The 17,899-nt window shown below is 43.0% G+C and overlaps 1 protein-coding gene across 1 annotated transcript in view; it reads left to right on the forward strand.

The window, feature by feature from the left end:
- The window catches only part of brwd1 (bromodomain and WD repeat domain containing 1), a 42,109-nt gene that overhangs the window by 9,871 nt on the left and 14,339 nt on the right, over positions 1 to 17,899 (forward strand). The window contains exons 14-32 of the mRNA XM_083637839.1: positions 1,127 to 1,280; positions 2,178 to 2,312; positions 2,762 to 2,890; positions 3,160 to 3,308; positions 3,655 to 3,731; positions 4,154 to 4,390; positions 5,376 to 5,559; positions 6,237 to 6,327; positions 6,649 to 6,798; positions 6,943 to 7,016; positions 7,911 to 8,136; positions 8,667 to 8,783; positions 9,531 to 9,638; positions 10,624 to 10,748; positions 11,046 to 11,128; positions 12,844 to 12,955; positions 14,416 to 14,477; positions 14,999 to 15,154; positions 17,017 to 17,137. Coding sequence (XP_083493965.1) covers positions 1,127 to 1,280; positions 2,178 to 2,312; positions 2,762 to 2,890; positions 3,160 to 3,308; positions 3,655 to 3,731; positions 4,154 to 4,390; positions 5,376 to 5,559; positions 6,237 to 6,327; positions 6,649 to 6,798; positions 6,943 to 7,016; positions 7,911 to 8,136; positions 8,667 to 8,783; positions 9,531 to 9,638; positions 10,624 to 10,748; positions 11,046 to 11,128; positions 12,844 to 12,955; positions 14,416 to 14,477; positions 14,999 to 15,154; positions 17,017 to 17,137 — 2,490 coding nt within the window. The remainder of the gene's footprint in view (positions 1 to 1,126; positions 1,281 to 2,177; positions 2,313 to 2,761; positions 2,891 to 3,159; positions 3,309 to 3,654; positions 3,732 to 4,153; positions 4,391 to 5,375; positions 5,560 to 6,236; positions 6,328 to 6,648; positions 6,799 to 6,942; positions 7,017 to 7,910; positions 8,137 to 8,666; positions 8,784 to 9,530; positions 9,639 to 10,623; positions 10,749 to 11,045; positions 11,129 to 12,843; positions 12,956 to 14,415; positions 14,478 to 14,998; positions 15,155 to 17,016; positions 17,138 to 17,899) is intronic.

Raw genomic sequence — 17,899 nt, forward strand, 5'->3', positions numbered from 1 at the left:
GGGTGGCTCGTGTTTTTGGGCGGAGTGCTCTGGGTGGCTAGCGTTTTTGGGCGGAGTGCTCTGGGTGGCTAGTGTTTTTGGGTGGAGTGCTCTGGGTGGCTAGTGTTTTTGGGCGGAGTGCTCTGGGTGGCTAGCGTTTTTGGGCAGAGTGCTCTGGGTGGCTAGTGTTTTTGGGCGGAGTGCTCTGGGTGCCTCAATCATTAAAAAAGTTCAAATTTTGGAGAGGAGTGCTGCTCATCAATGTCACTTTTTTCAACAGCAAATAAGTGCTTTGTCGTGCGCTGTGTTTCTGTGCATGGTTTCCAAAGCACTCTGACCTGGGGGGGGGGGGGAGCGCTTCCTGTCGACACGGCCCCTGATGGGACATTATGCAATAATACATTCATTGTTTACCACCCGGAGCTGTGGCAACTGTTCATATTCAGCACTGTCCTCAAAACTCTTCCTTTGGTACAAACTTAAAATGGAGGATCATTGGCATTGTCTGACCTGCGAAGAGCTGGTGAATCACAAAACTATTACCCGCCAAGAATAATTTTTACTAGCCAGAGAAGAATTAAGAAATGTTTCTTTTTTTCAAATGACTTTTGTTTCCAAATTGTTTTCCACTTGGTTTGGAGCAGTGTGAAAGCAAATTGGATGAATTGAAAAACTTGTTTGCCCTAAGCAAACAGAATATTAGGCGATATAAAGCGGCATTAGATTCACAATACCCCGAAATGAACCCAATATGTTCTATATTTAAAGTCCTCTCTGAATCAAACCATTACTGCATTCATTTTGAGGTTTTAACATAATTACTGTAAAACAAGGCTATTGTTGAGAAGATTGGTATTGCTTGCAAAACTGGAGGAAGGCTACTGTTCTTCCAGTGGGGGGACCAGTAGCAACATCCTCATTGCATCAAGAAACAAAGGGATTTGTGCGAAATGTGGGCTTAATTATGAGAAGCATTGACAATGCTACTGGAGAGACAGAAGCTGCCAATTGTTCCATTATAATTTGTTTACAATAATTATACCACAGTATCATCATATATCACAGTATCATCAAAAGATGACAATACATAGATTTTTAGAAATGCAATATGTAGAACCTCTAATATGATGCATTTCTCTCTCCTTAGTGCTGAACCAATGACTGAAGAGGAAAGCTACTTAAAACCCAAAGTCACCATGGTGGCGTGGGATCGCCATGACAATACAGTCATCACAGCTGTTAACAACCATCTCCTCAAAGTGTGGAACTCCTATACAGGACAGCTGCTACATATCCTAAAAGTAATTTGAACATTTCTGCGGGTGCATTTGTCAAGTGTTGGCTGTACACAATAGTACCATACCTAGACAATGTGTTTTTTTCCCCCCCGTGTTTCCCATCAGTTTTCTCCCCAATTGTACTTGGCCAATTCTCCCTGCTGTCCCGGTCGTTGCTCCACCCCCTCCGGCGTTCTCGGCAGAGTTGTAGACGAGCACATGCTTCCTTTTATACATGTGCAGTCGCCAGCTGCTTCTTTTCACCCGACAGCGAGGAGTTTCACCGGCTGAACGTAGCGTGTGGGAGGATCACGCTATTCCCCACAGTTCCCTGAGGCTGCGCTTACCACCCGTAGACACGGCCAACTATGTCTGTAAGAACGTCTGACCAAGCCGGATGTACCGCTGCCGGGAATTGAACCTGGGTCCCTGTGGTGGTAGCACTCCGCGAGTGCTTTTACCTCTACACTACCGTGTGTGTGTGTGTGTGTGTGTTTTCTTCCTGTTGTAGTATTGGTTGTCAGGGGTTGCCTAACCATTATCATTATTGAGTTTACCTGATGTCTTGAAGATGATCTTATGTTAAAGATGGGCAAGATTACCATGTATTTGAAGATAAATGGGTAGTATTCTGGCTATCAATGAGTCAACCTGCATGTATCTGGATTGCCTTCTGTAGTTTTGTAGATGCGGCATTCATTTACAATAATTAATATGGAGGGTAGTATAAGTATACCACAACCTTCTTAACCCATTGATACCTGATGCAGAATTTGTGTGTATATCCCTCATTTGTGTGTGTATCCCTTTAAGACCACGAACCGCGTGACACAAATGCTGCATCAGGTATCAATGGGTTAAGCAAAACCGATTATCACTAATGAAAAAGTCCTGCCTGATCCCATCATATTGTTGTTGTAGGGCCATGAGGACGAGGTGTTTGTCCTGGAACCACACCCTTTTGACCCCAGGATCATCCTTTCTGCTGGCCATGATGGCAATGTCTTCATATGGGACCTGCTGCAAGGAACAAACACACAGCACTACTTCAACATGGTAAACTAATTGATACTTGATACTGCAACATGCTAAGCTAACTACAAACGCACAGCACTACTAACGTATACAGTTAGGCCACGTTTAGATGACATTGGATTATGGCATGATAAACAGCAATATTTGAACAAGGTAATGCGTCAGAATCTCTTTAGTCCATGATTGACTGTATATGGGCCAAGCCTTAAAGTTTGACCTCAAGCGTTACACAATTATGTTTTGGAATGTTTGTGTATCCCACTTCTCTTCAATCTCCCTCTTGGGTGTTTTACCCTCCTCATCCTGCTAGTTTTCAGCTTCTAACTGGCTGCGTGTTGGTTGGTGTCTGTCTGTCAAATGGCCATTCATTTGATATCGGTGCAACTGATACCACTGACATTGTGCTGGACTTATGTCTCTCTCACGGACTAGTTTCTGTACTGGTGGGGTTGTGTGTCTCCTTCATCCAGATCGAGGGCCAGGGTCATGGAGCAGTTTTCGACTGCAAGTTCACCCCCGATGGTCAGCGCTTCGCCTGCACAGACTCCCACGGCCATCTGCTCATCTTTGGCTTTGGCAGTTCCAAGCCTTACGAGAAGGCAAGAAAAAAATCTCACATGTACTTTCACGTTTGCCCAAACCACACATCTGTCACAAGGCGAACACCCTATAGCTCCAGTTTCTGGGTTATTTCATGTATTCACTTTAATCGCAAGACCATGTGCTCTGAATTGATACAGTTTCTTGACTCTTGGACTTAAGCAACTCTTCAAAATGTACTTAATTTAAAAAAAAAGTAAGGTCCCTTGATGGGCTGTGTGTGTATAGAGCATAACCAAGGCTTCTTGGTCTCTCTGTCTGTACACAGCTTCCAGACCAGGTGTTCTTCCACACTGACTACCGCCCGCTGATTCGGGACACCAACGGCTTTGTGCTGGATGAACAGACGCAGCAGGCGCCCCATCTCATGCCCCCACCCTTCTTGGTGGACGTGGATGGGAACCCTCATCCACCCAGGTCGGGCTGGCACCCTATCATAGATATGATTACAATACAGTTGGCAATTCTTACCGAGCCTTTGGGAATGTTGAGTAGAGTGTGAGAATTTTGCTCAAGTGCCCAACTCCACTATCGGCTACAATGCTTTAAAATGGTGGGAGTTAAAATGACTAAAATGACTCTTTTACCCTTTGATCTCTGGAAGTATTCAATTTATGGCAAAGCCAGTGTACTCCTAGTGGGTTTGTTATCTTTATTCTGATGATCAACAGTTGAAAGGATCAACAGCAGGCAATATGTTACATAATGCACATTAATACTCAATGTTTCTATTTATTTCACATTTTTCAAACCTGACTCTCAGGTACCAGCGGCTTGTCCCAGGGCGGGAGAACATTGCAGCCGAACACCTGGTTCCCCAGCTGGGATACGTTGCTACCAGTAAGGATGGACCTAACCACACACAGGCCTTTATATTAATTCAACTATAATTAGATATTTCTAAATGTGACTGTCTGTGTGATATGACATTGTGATGCTGACACAGTGGTGTTTTCCTCATTTTAGAAGAATACAAAGGAAATGTATGTTCGTTATTTATTTATTTTTTATTTAATCTATACCAAATTTCACCATCTGCCTTAGCTACTTTATCAGCGAACCAGATTTTTAAAAGTCAAAAGGATCTTTCAACAGTATATTATTTCTGGCCAAAATCGTTGTTGCAGTAGACGGCAGCCATAGTCAACATTTGGTTTGCAGTTGGTGTTACTTTTCCAGTCCTGCCCACAGTAAGTGTTTTTGGCCAATGTGGACCTCCACTACCGTCCCCTCACCTCTGTGCCCCCATGTGTGGTGTTCAGGTGATGGTGAGGTGGTGGAGCAGGTGATCAGCCAGCAGACTGCAGAGCACGAGGAGGCAGCGGTGAGGGTGAGACGCAGCAGCGTTCTGGACGAGGCCATCAGGCAGCTCCAGGAGCGGCAGGACCGCCGGAACGTTCCCGGGCCTGAGGCAGTACAGGGGACTGAAGCTGGACCTGGAGTGCAGGCCGAGGCCCATGAGCCTGCCCCGGTCCCTGCACCAAACACACCACGCAGAGGTATCGCAGCACCGCCAGTTTCAATTAGGGATGCACCGATATGAAAATTTTGGCCGATACCAATAACCGATATTAACATACCGATATTTACCGATGTTGATATGATCTGTATAAAAACTTTATATGATAATAAAATATACACATACAAAAAACACACAACATGTAAGCACTGAATAAAAAAAAGTATTTCTTTATTTCCAAAACATTTGGAAAAGCCCATAAATCATAGATTTACCACATTGTTTCTTCTCAATATGAACATTTTCGCCGATAGATATTAACCTTGCAACATCGGACCGATACATTTAAAAAAATGACTAACATCGATGAAACAAAGCAGCGTTTGCCGACCGTTTTCACGCCACTCCATCACCATGTAGACGGTGTTGTAATATAGCTACTTCTAATCGAAAATATGTCTGATAAAAAGCAGCAACTGGCATTGTCAGCCCTTGGTCTTTTGCTTGTGAAAGAAGAAAGGAGGTGCGAAAATATGAGAAACCACTCAAGGGGCTTTCCCGAACGCAACGTCATTGTGAAAATATTTGCGTCCTGGAAAAAATGTGTGCATGCCCTCTTCTTGTGCACGGAATCACTTAAGCTGACTACCAGCCAATCAGAGTGATTTCTCTCACCGACGGCCCGACGCCGATTCAACATGCTGAATCGGCCAGAAAAGCTGCCGACAAGCCGCTGTCAGTGCCAACAGTGCGGGACATGCTGCAAAAACTAGTGCCACAGGCACAGACGCTCAGTGACGGCCCGATGTTGACAGACGGCCACCCGTCAGCCCACTGTGTCAGGGCCATCAAACCAGAGACCCGACTTACAACAGGTCTCCTCGTGAAGACACTGAATCCCTACCAGCTCCAGAGACTCTCCACTGAGTCTGATAGCACAGCTTTAGTAAGCTTCACACAATGTCCTGATGGAGTCTCGCTGACCAAAGAAAGTAACAGACATTTTTATCTCTCCTCGTTTGCAGTGTCAGTGAATGATCGGGCGGAGGTACAGTCGCCCCCCAATGTGGGTCTGCGTCGCAGCGGGCAGGTGGAGGGCGTCCGACAGATGCACCAGAACGCTCCTCGCAGCCAGATGGCCACCGAGAGAGACCTGCAAGCCTGGAGGCGCAGGGTGGTGGTGCCTGAACTTGCATGCAGCGGTTACAGGTACACATCCAACATAGCGGTGTTGCTGTTGCTGGCCACCGTTTTTCTAAATAAAAACCGACCCTGTTCAATTGATTTTCTCAATAAAGGCTTGTGGAAATTAAGATCTCAGGGTAAGAGTCCAATATCTTGAAGCTTTTCAGTATCTGTCCACCTTTTGTTGTCTGCATTGATATAGATAATTGGCATGTTTGTGATCACCTGCCCTAATTGAGATGGTCAAAAACACAACATTTGTGACCATTGAGATGGTCAAAAACACAACATTTGTTTCCTTTGTATCGTACCTCTAAAGGAGCAATATTGTGATTTGAAAAACACTTACGGTAGATATTATATATTGTGATTTGAAAAACACCGTTGGATATTATTGGTTGATTTTTTTTATTGTGACTTTTTTTGCTCTTGTAGGTTTTAATTCAACTCCCTAACATGCCCTTGCTTCAAGGATGAAAGGGTATTGACTCAGATAAGAAGGCTTTATGAGAATGTGAATGCAGCTTAGCTTCCATAATGGCATTCATGAGGAGACAAATGGTAGTGTCATTGCCATTGTTTAAACCCAGACACATTGTTGGAATCTGCTGAGAGCTTAAAATGCCATTGGTGCTTGATTTGAGTGCTCCTTCCTTTGTGTAAATATTCTTGTTTTAACCAATATGTCAATTGTGTCCTAGGGGCCAGGAGGACATCCGGGCCCTCAAAGGAGAGGAGGAGATCACTCTGTACAATGCAAAGAAGAGACGCGTTGCCTACGGCAGCTGTCGAGTATGTTTAATGTTCCTTAACTCAAATAGCCCTCTCAGCTGAGCATTTCATAAGTTTTTGAATATTAGTAATTATTGTATCAGTATTTCCAAATACTGATATAATAATCCATGTAAAAATGTTAACGTAAAAAGTGCTGTCATTTGCAGTTGAATTAATTTTGATAGCATAAACGGTGCATTCTGTAGGAATGTTCACATTCATTTCTAATTGGAGATGACTGGGTTCTGTTGTTTCCAATTTCGCGGTTTGTGTTCAGCTGTTACTGTACCTTCTTTTTCTTGGTATCATGGTTGATTTGAGTCCGATGTGTTTTCCTAGGATGAGTCAGATGACGAGCTTCCCTCCACGAAGCGAGCGCAGGCCCGCAAGAAGCAGAGGCACGAAGCTCTGTTCGGCCCGCATAGCGGCGAAGGGCTGGAGTTCATTGACTTGTCGTGTGAAGAAGGAGAGGAGACTGCAACCTCAGAGGTGCGCCACATGTTCAACACATGTCCCTGCCAGATGGATTATGCATGTGTACTATCATGGCACCGAAGCACTCATGGTATTCTTCAAATCTGACTGATGCCCCTTTTTGGATTTTTAACACCTTTTTCATTTTCATCTCCCCAGGAGGACAATGACATGGAGGGCAGTGAACTGGACTCCTCCAATGATGAGGAGGAATGGAAGAGTGACTGCTCAAGGTAGAACGCTCTCTATATGCCAGACTGGAGTCAACTAGTATAACGCTCTCTATATGCCAGACTGGAGTCAACTAGTAGAACGCTCTCTATATGCCAGACTGGAGTCAACTAGTAGAACGCTCTCTATATGCCAGACTGGAGTCAACTAGTAGAACGCTCTCTATATGCCAGACTGGAGTCAACGAGTATTAGCAAACAATTCTTAGCATTTGTTGTAACTTGTTTAGAGAAGTGGTTCCCAAAGTGGGGTCTGACCCATGTCCTAGGAGTCCGAAATTATTTGAAGAAATAAATAAAGAATAACTAGTCCATACCCGCCGGGGATGTGCACGCCACATACTTACAGACTTCCGAGGATGCGATTATCGGTTCCTGCCTTAATGCCTAAGCCCATGCTTAAGGCCAATGCCCACTTTCAGATTGATTGGCCAACCCATTGGGAAGATGGGCCATAACACAAATCAAAGGCATAAATGCTAAAACAGCTTAAATGTGGGGAAATACAAATTTCTGCTTGGTCAGTCCCTGCATATGCCAATACTCAATACCCATGTGCCGTTTCTGATTGATTGGCCTACTCACTGTGGTGATAAAAGTTTCACAGACAGACGGACAGATTTTCCTTCATTTATAGTAGGATAATAAAAATCTTTTTTTTTTAAGTGCTGTATCCTTATATATTGTAAGTCGCTTTGGACAAAGGCGTCTGCTAAATGACGTAATGTAATGTAATGTATCCTCTGACGATTTTACCGGGGGCGTGTAAATGCCTGTAGATGCCCACATCTACGGCGGATTGAACAATCATTTTCTACGTTATGCCTTGTTAAATAAACAGAATTTAAGTTATTTAGAGGTATCTGGTTTTCATATTGCTTTTTGTTCTCTGGACAGCCACACATCCAGTGAGTACTCCGACTGGACAGCAGATGCTGGTATCAACTTGCAGCCATCCACCCCCTTGTATTCACGGAAACGGGCACACCGCCGACTCAGCAGCTCGGAAGAGGAGGAGGAAGAGAATGAGGAAGAGGAGGAGAAGCAGCAGAGTGACGAGGAAGAAAAACCCGGGAAGAAAAGCAAACAGAAGGCCAAGAAAGAAAAAAGCAGGACACCCAGGGTTAGTTGGTCAACACACTGCATGACAACACAACTGTAATACTGCTGTGTCACTGTCTGAATCTAAACTGGTGATTTATGTCACTGAATGTGATTTTTAAGGATTTTTATTACAGACATTGCCAGAGAGAGATGTAATTACATTTCCATATTTTCACACCACCTTTTTGTATTGCACTGTGCTTGAGGTGTTACTGTTCAGGGTATATCTGCTCCATGTTGTGTGCTAAATCCTTCTATATATCCCATTAAGACCTAAGGCGCCCTCTAGAAAAGCATTCTAAGAACCTAAGTCACGTTTGAAAACGACCTCCTAAAGTATCTTTGCTGAAAGGGAGAAGAACGCAGATGCTGCATCAGGTCTTAAAGGGATATACATGCAAATGCTGCATCAGGTCTTAATGTGATATTCAGACCATCCTCTTGGAAAGTAATGCAGATCTCACAGAGGCACACCTGTACAATGACAGGGAAGATGTTTAGTGTAGCAATGAGTATAAACAGGCTTTTCTATCTTGCTTCTCCGACCAGCGGCCTAAGCCCCGGCCGTCCATCAACCGAGAAGTGTCCAACGAGTTCAGACCCTCAGCGTGGATCACTGATGTCACTCCCAGGAAGTCTCCTTTTGTCCCTCAAATGGGTGATGAGGTATGTGATATCATGCAATATGATACTGGTGTAGTGCCACATTCTCTTCATTTGAGAAAGAAAAATCCATACTTATTTGGTAAAAAAAATCAATATTTGTGTTGTATGTATTTGTATTTGTGTGTATGTATTTCTATGTCGGCCTCCAACATAAGTAATTTCAGAAGCTAATTGATTTCCCCTTGGATCAGTTTTCCTTGACATTTTACCAGGAGGTCACACACCATACAGCAATGAGATGAAACTTTATTCATCCCCGTGGGGAAGGTCTGCAGCAGCAAAACAGGATTCAGTGGGGAAAATCTAAATGGATTAGAAGCTACAAATAAGCCAAAACAAAAGAGAAAGAAGTAATGAAATATAAACATGTGTGATTAATTATGTAATATGCTTTTGACAATTTCAACAGTCTAGATTGGGAGGAATGGGAAACAGGAGCGTAACATTTAGAAGGAACAATTCATACTGTTTGCTTATTTTAAATATGGATGTAGGCTAGTCCACACGCTTGGATACAGCACAGCATTTACATTGCTAGGGTTTGGCTCTTGCTTGGGTCATTCATGCCAAAAGTACACTCTATGGCATTTCGGCTAAACACATCCACCAAAAGCTTTGTGTGATGCTGGAAGGGATCCCCCCCACACAACCTCCCACTCATTTCTAATGGAAGATCACTTTTTCTTTAACTTCTTTCTATTCCTGATCACATCCCTGATGAGGTCTGAATTGCTCTGTGTCTTTCAGGTGATATACTTCCGGCAGGGCCACGAGGCTTATGTTGAGGCAGTGAACAGAACTGAACTGTACCCCATCAACCTAGACAAACAACCCTGGAAGAAGATGGAGCTGCGGGTAAGACTAAGCCTAATACTGTAACAAGATAGGCAGGGTTCCTATACAGCCTTGAGAAACATCCCCCCCATAAATAATAATTTCCCACCCACCCCATTTTCAATTCCCCGCAGATTTCTGGCAAAACGGCATGCTGTTTGATAAAAAAAAAAAAAGGCAGCCGATTCTACCTGCTAGTTATTCCAATGCAAATTGACTGCAGGCGCATTGTTGTGAAAGAAGCAGAAGAGCGTCTACTCTTGTCTCACTATACTCTTTGTCTGTGCTCACACCGGAAATATTTACCGGAAACGGTGCCATGACAATTTGTCCGTGTCAAGAAAAGTTATATTAGAGCTACAATATCGTTATAAATATCAACAACTAGCCAACGCTGGTGGGCTTGTATGGAAACAGTGACTCGAAATAGTTGAAAGTTATATCAAACTGGTCATTCAGTGGCGTTTTACTGCCATGTAACTAACGTTAGTCCACAGCTAACAGCTAGCATTAGCCACAGTACCAGAGCAGATCATGATTATCCCCACAATGCCTTGCATTGCCCCAGCTCTATTAGCCAGGAAGGGGGCTCGTGCTACAATACATAAAATAAAGCTGATAATATACAATTTGATTCTTTAAACATCCTACCCTTTCAAAAGTACATCACAAACGGACAGCCCTGCTTAACCCTCGCTAAAAATGGGTCCATTGGAGTGAATGGAGATGTTGCAACTCTTCTATTATATGGCTCTGGCGTTAGCTAATGACCACATGGGTGGGAAAGGGAGTGTTCGCTGTGACGTAACGGTGGACAGAATTGGCGATTTTGGAGGGGGGGGGGGGCAGGTTTGAACCCATAGAGGGCACTCTCACTGCCTGAAAATGATAGTGTGTAGAATTATAACAGTTTAGTCCCAAATGTGGAGATTTTTACCAGAATCCTTCACACCACCTCAAAATTGTAAGGGCAAATGTACTGGAAAGTCTTCTATTTGTTTACCAGGACCAAGAGTTTGTGAAGATCACTGGGATCAAATATGAAGTGTGCCCTCCGACATTGTGCTGTCTGAAGCTGACACTTATTGACCACGGCACTGGAAAAATCACCGACAAGTCCTTCTCTGTCAAGTAAGCAATAGCTAGGTCTAATGCAGCACATCAGTTTGCCATTAAAGTTACAAGTCACCTTGAGACTTGTGCTCATAAGTTATTTTTGAGGATAGAATCCCCTTTATTTTTTTAAATACTGATGAAGGCATAATTTCTTTCTTTTTTTATGGATGTATAGCATTTTTCAATGAAATTCTTGAAATGCAAAGTAATATAGTGTACTGTCCAGACTTAACTGGAATTGTTTTATCATGTGTGTCAGTATTTACTGTGAGACCTTGTAAACCATTAATGTGACTGTGCACACCTCTACAGGTACCACGACATGCCAGATGTGATAGATTTCCTGGTGTTGAGGCAAAATTACGACGATGCACTCCGTAGAAACTGGCGAGCAAGTGAGTTTGTGCGATACGCCTCTGACTGTTTCATTAGTATAAAAGACACAAATTCGCATACTGCGATAATTCTCCCCAGTACTGAATTTATTAACTTCAAAGTTGATGTGCAATTAAAAAAATCACTATAGCGTGTGTGTTTTTGTAGCCTGTTAAAAACCATCCTCTTAATGTGATCTCACATTCTGTTTCGCTCTACGTATCACTCTGGACTCCAACCAGTCCACAGTAATTTCAGTGGGTCGGAGTACTAATTTTGACAGACAACTCTTTCAGCCAATCAGTGTAGCCAAATCCAGTCCTTCAGCCAATCAGCGTTGGATCCAGTCAAATCCAAATCCACTCAGAAGAACGGCGAAAACGTCTTTTCTTCAGAGAAACTCCGCTGGTACATAGCCTACACTTGTTCTTGTTTAATTATCATTGGGTCTATTTCTGCAATAATAGCACTTAACGGCTGTGTAAACTCAACGACCGTTAACGTTACTGCTCATTGCTTCGGGAGCTGCAGAGCCATGGGAGCCGCCATTACTGTTTTGCCAGTTTGGCCGGTTACAATGTCAACTATGAGGCAGGTCCTTGATTGGCCCGTGGACATTGGAATTTCTGAAAATGGCCGCCCTGGGCTGAAGGCCAGACGGATCCATAGAAGGAATTCAAGGAAACAGAATGTGAGTTCACGTGATCAGGATGGTTTACCAGGTTATTTTGTAGGGGGAAAACACAGAAAGCATGTCACATACCTGCCAACACTCCCAATTTTCGTGGGAGTATCCCTATTTTTAACCCTTTCTCCCACTGTGCTCCCGATTGGTAATTTCTCACGTTAATCTCCCGATTTCAGTTATACAAAGCAAATGGCTGACTGCAGCAGGCTTAGTTTTAAAGCCAGGAAAGTTTCTGGTACCATATGAAACTAGAAGACCTAAGGTATCCATTAGTACCAACCATGTCATCCTAGCTTGTCGGCAAGGGGGCAAAATATCGCTCCAAATTTAGGCTACATTTTGGGAGGGGAAACCTGGCATGGCCGATTTCAAAGGGGTCCTCTCACCTCAAGATTTCTGAATGGGTTCTATGGGTGCCCTTGAGTCTCCCCTTTAGAGAAAAGGTAGCATTTTGCGATAGGGTAGCCCAACCCTTACTAAAGGCATTTGAATATGAAAAATATAAATGTTTGTTTTATAAACTTTGATTACCTGTATTTTGTTCTTTTCATCACATTAGTAGCTATTATTGAGTATTTGAGTGATGGCGTTACGGTATCCTTCTGGTGGAAGTGCACTATCTGGCCCTCTGATAGTGAGGTGGGGGGGAGTGGCCCCCTCTCTCATCATCAAAGTTGCGCATCCCTGGTCTACATGCATATACGACATCTCAAGACCCAAGTATTTCCTTCGGCACATTCAGTATATTATCCAATAAAAGTACATGTGGCATTTCTGATCCCCTCAGCACTCCGTTGGCAACATTACCACCATGACTTTTGTAAGAATATCCTGTCACACACGCTTTCTTTGTCCTCTGCCTTTTATACACACACACACACACACAAAGGATGATTTGACCTTTATCATCATAGTAGAATTTCACGTGATGACAGGGTGCCTACAAAGTGTGTTTGGAAATATACATTGTACATATTGAGTTTCACTCTGTATGGTGTCATACATTTTTCCTCGTCCGCCTGAACTTGGTCATACTTTGTTGTGCAGGGGACAGGTTCCGCTCGGTGATAGATGACGCCTGGTGGTTTGGGACCATCGTCTGTCAGGAGCCCTATCAGCTGGAATACCCTGACAGTCACTTCCAATGCTTCAAAGTCAGGTGGGAAAAGACGCATATGTCTGGGATGGGTAATGGTGCAAGTGTTCTGATGGCATACCAATTCCAATGCTTCAAATTAGATGCTGGTTTTCAGCCCATGCTTTTTATATATATATATATATTAGGGGTGGGAATCACCAGATGCCCACGATACGATACTAAAACGATACTTGAGTCACGATACGATAGTATTGCGATATCGCCGATATTGCGATATATTGAATATTGCGATATATTTTGAATATTTAGATATATTGTCTAACTCCTTTTCCTACCTTTTCCTTGACCTCACCGGAAGTAAAACATGTAGTGTTTTTTTGTTTTGTTTTGTTTTTGCCCCACACCTAGGCTACATTATTAAGCTTCTCTGGACTCACTCAATACGCCACTGCAGGCGCGGACTGCAACATCGGGCGCTTCGGGCAGATGCCCGGTGGCCTGGCATGGCATGGCCTGCAAAAAAAAATAAAAATAAAATATCGATACTTGGCGTCCAAATATCGATACAATATCGTCAGGCAAAATATCGCGATACTATGGTGTATCGATTTTACCCCCCACCCCTAATATATATACCGTAAATTTCGGACTATAAGCCGCGGCTTTTCCCCCGTTTTTTGGCCCTGCGGCTTATATAACGGTGTGGCTTATCTATGGATTTTTTCGGGGGGAAAAAAAACGGAATTCTCTCTTTTTTAGCACTCTTTCTAACTATAAATCCACTTCTGTTTTAATTTCCTCTCTTGCCCTCTTTTCACCACACCGCGGACACTGTGTGCACTGTAAAAAAAAACACAGGTGGTGTTGTGTTATGTTGTTTTGTTGAAATGTTAATAAATGGGAGCTTCCTCAAACAGCCATCTCTTTCCCGACAATCCCCTCTGTGCATGAACCCTTACATATGGTAATTAAACATTAAAACACAATTAAAAAAAACAAAAAAAAACATTAAAACACCTGCGGCTTATAGTCCGGTGCGGCTTATATATGTAACAAACAGGCAATTTTGCTGCTGCGGCTTATACTCCGGTGCGGCTTATAGTGCGGAAATTACGGTATATATATATATATATATATATATATACCGTATATTGTTGGATGAAAGCATGGTTTATAATGTACTGTTAGTATAATGTGTAATGTTGGTCATTTACCCCCAAATAGAATTAGATCATGGCCAACGTATTTGCCTAAAAAACACCCATAATCTTGTAGAAAATCTGAGATCCTATCATAGAAATCCATACTTTTGAAGCAGTTTGACACTTATTGATGCCTTGAAAATGATATTTATCAAAATCAAAAAGATGTATGCTACTAAGAGTATGCTTTTTTTTGATACCCTGTCTGACTAATGTCTTTTAGGATTGTTGAAAACCAAAAGCATGGCACTAGAAGTGTTGCCGAACTGTCGACTCTGGGAATATGTCTTACAACTACGGTAATTTTTATGTCACCAGATGGGACAATGGGGAAACTGAGAAGCTGAGTCCTTGGGATCTGGAAGCTATTCCAGATGATGGTAATTATTAACATCTGGTTATTGCTGTCACATACACAAACCATACCTACTAGTATAGTATAATGTGACTCCAGTACTGTTGTCTACACACAGTATTGGGGTCACATTATACTTTGTGCTTCTGTGTAAAACCGTGTTTATAAACAAGTAATTACACGTGTCATATAACTTCCTTCAAATAAACCACTCTCAAAGAATATATCAAAGCTGTTCTCTAAGACATGGAGAATACAGAACATTGGGATTCAGTCGCCATAAAGGATAAATTGACGCAAGAAAACAGCTATTGGATTTTTTTTTTCTTTTTTCCACAGATAATTTGCTAAACATAGTGTGATGTCACATTGAGATATTTCCAGTGCATCATGGAGTTAAAAATAAATTATTTTAAGCTCTGTCAGGGCTTGAAGTTAAGTAATTAAAACTGTACCGGGGTCGACAATTTTTTTTCAAACTAACAGAAGTTGCTTACCTTCAGTGAATAATCACTTTTCCTGCCTCTCTATTCTTCTTCCTTACAGCCCAGCAGCCAGAGACAGAGGGAGGGAGCATCCCAGTGACGGCAGAGGAGATGAGCGAGCTGATGTACAAAACACTGCCAGGGGAGTGGGGCGAGAGGAGCCGGGATGAAGCGTGTGAGCGCATCTCCACTGCCATCAGCCAACTCATCGCTGTCGGTGTGTACGCACACAGACATTTTTTAACCCCTCTCTTTTTTGCTCACTCGCTCACTCACACCATGGTATCTGTAGGTCTTTTAAAAGTCTGGAGAAAGTCTTAAAAGGCCTTAAAATGTTCGCACCATAGGGTTATTTTTTAGAATTTTCATTTTGATGCAATGAAATTAGATTTTCCTATGTTGTATTACTTACAGTTGGTCACAGTAAGTTTGACCCAGATGTCCACTCTAAAGGGCCGAACACACCATACGCCAATCCTACGGTGGCTCAATGGTTAGCACTATTGCCTCACAGCAAGAAGGTCCCGGGTTCGAACCCCAGTCCGTCCCAGGTCCTTTCTGTGTGGAGGTTGCATGTTCTCCCCGTGTTTGTGTGGGTTTCCTCCGGGTGCTCCGGTTTCCTCCCACCATCACTGACATATATGTTATGGTTAAGAATCATGTCGGTGCCCCTGACCAAGGCAATGGTGAAAGAACTGGAGTTGGTCCCCGGGCGCTGCACTGTGGCTGCCCAGTGACCACTGTTCATAGTTCTAGGAAGGTTCCTAGTAGAGGATGGGTCAAATGCAGAGGATGAATTTCCCCATGGGGATAAATATAGTTTCAGCGTCCTTGTTAACAGGCGAGACCGATCACACCAGCCGCAGCGCTTTGCCTCGCCACGCGCTGCACGCGTGCTGCAGTGATGGTTTCAGCTTCTGGTCTATTTTTCAAGTGTGCAGCGTGCTGCACGCGAGCAGCCAGGCATGAAGTCAATGCAAGTTGTGAGCGGGGGCAGGGCAGTGCCGGGCAAAACAGAGCGAGGCGTGGAGCAAAACGGAGTGATTCTGGTGTGAATGGCAAGGCTCCTGCTGGAAGCTTCTGTGAAGCGCTGCTTCTGAGATGCTTGTGGTGTGTGAACCAAGCGTAAGAACAGGACATGCGCATTATACACAAATGCAGTTAATACCACATATTTTGTTTTAATCACAGCCATTTAATAAATACAATTTGGCTAGTCATGTCCATGTTTTTCTTCCCATTTGTAGCTTCAGAATTTTCATTCCCTGTATTCAATCAGAAATAGGCTGATTTTTGACAGTTTGTTTCTTTATGTTGTAAAATTGTTCCAGGTTGCATTAAAAGAGAGATCCCTATCTTAAAGGTCCCATTGTATGCTATTTCTTTTAAAGCTGTATGAAACATGTCTCATGGGGCTTTAAAAGAAGGTTATGAATTCTGTTGGAAATTAAAAAAAATCTAATCCAGCCTCTGTGGGACTTCTCTATCTGCTGTGTCTCTCACCTCAGTAATGAACTGAACTGTTTTGAAGGGGACGGACCTCTGATCCTGATCTGTTAAGATAGATCCATGGTTGGTGCAGTTGATTATCTGAACATTTTTCCATACTGCCTAGATATGCTACAGACAACAAGGTTTGGTCTTCTGCAGTCAGTTGGCAAATTGTTGTAAGTTGTAAGCGGGCAAATTAAATGACTTTGTAATGTCACAAAGTTACGGAGGTCAAAAGGACTCGTTTGGAGGAATTTTTTTCCTTACATAGCTGGTGTGGATTTTTCTGGGGACCATGTGTTTTGAGACTTCCATGATATAGCATGCCCAAGTCAAAATGTGGCCTTTTGAGACAGCTACCTGGCACATGTATACTTATTCATTCCCACACAAACTCAGTCACTCACACGTTTGCTCATTTATTTTCACTTACTTACACACACACACACACACACACACACACACACACACACACACACACACACACACACACACACACACACACACACACACACACACACAGTTAAACATTCTTCAAGGACACAATTTTTATCATAATAAAACTCGACCTTTGTGTTTCTGCAACAGAGATTGCAGCTCCCTTCTCTGGTCCTGTAGACATTGCCCAGTATCCCACCTACTGCACTGTGATCGCCTACCCCACCGACCTGGGCACCATCAGACTCCGACTCATCAACAGGTTCTACAGGTTAGTCCCATACTTCTGAACACTCTGTCTTTCTGCCAAGTACAAGCGTTCGATCTCAAACAAAGCAGGGTCAAATGATTGTGAATAATTGGCAAGTGTTGTGACGGTTACTGCTGCAGGCCAATTCCAATGCTATCAGCCAAATTGTCACCCACAGGAATGTATTACCGTCTGTAACTTTGTGCTCCTTTTCTTGGCCAGTTATACTTAAAGTAATGTTACTCTCCTAGAACATTTGCATATATCCATCTTAAGATACACTACCAGTCAAAAGGTTTGACTGTTTTTTTTTAACCATTTAGAATAGTAAAGACATCCAAACTATAAATAACACAAATGGAATAATGCTGTGACCGAAAAGAGTCAGACAAATCAAAGCTGTCTTATATTTTAGATACTTTAAAGTAGCCGCCCTGACTTAATGACATTTCATATTATTTTGAAGCAGCGGGGGCCGCGCCCGCCGCTGCTAAAAAGCTGCTCCTTTTTTAGTTTGTTTTTTAGTTTACTTTTTTGTAAATGGTGCAATCGCTTTCTGCTCCCTCAATATAGCAATGTGCCTGACCACACCTCATTTTAAGACCACACACCCATGGGTGCACAGATTAAACATCTGGGTGGAAAAATGACAACTGCGTCTGTTGGAAACTAGCAATTGTAGCCATTGTCTTCCTTGATGTTAAGATCAGTCTTCACCAATGAAAGTCAAGTTTGTATGCACGGTAACAGCATGTGTGAAGGTGATGGTATGTGCTGCATGTA

This window comes from Poromitra crassiceps (genome assembly GCF_964638095.1).
Source record: "Poromitra crassiceps genome assembly, chromosome: 5".
Lineage (NCBI taxonomy): Eukaryota > Metazoa > Chordata > Actinopteri > Beryciformes > Melamphaidae > Poromitra > Poromitra crassiceps.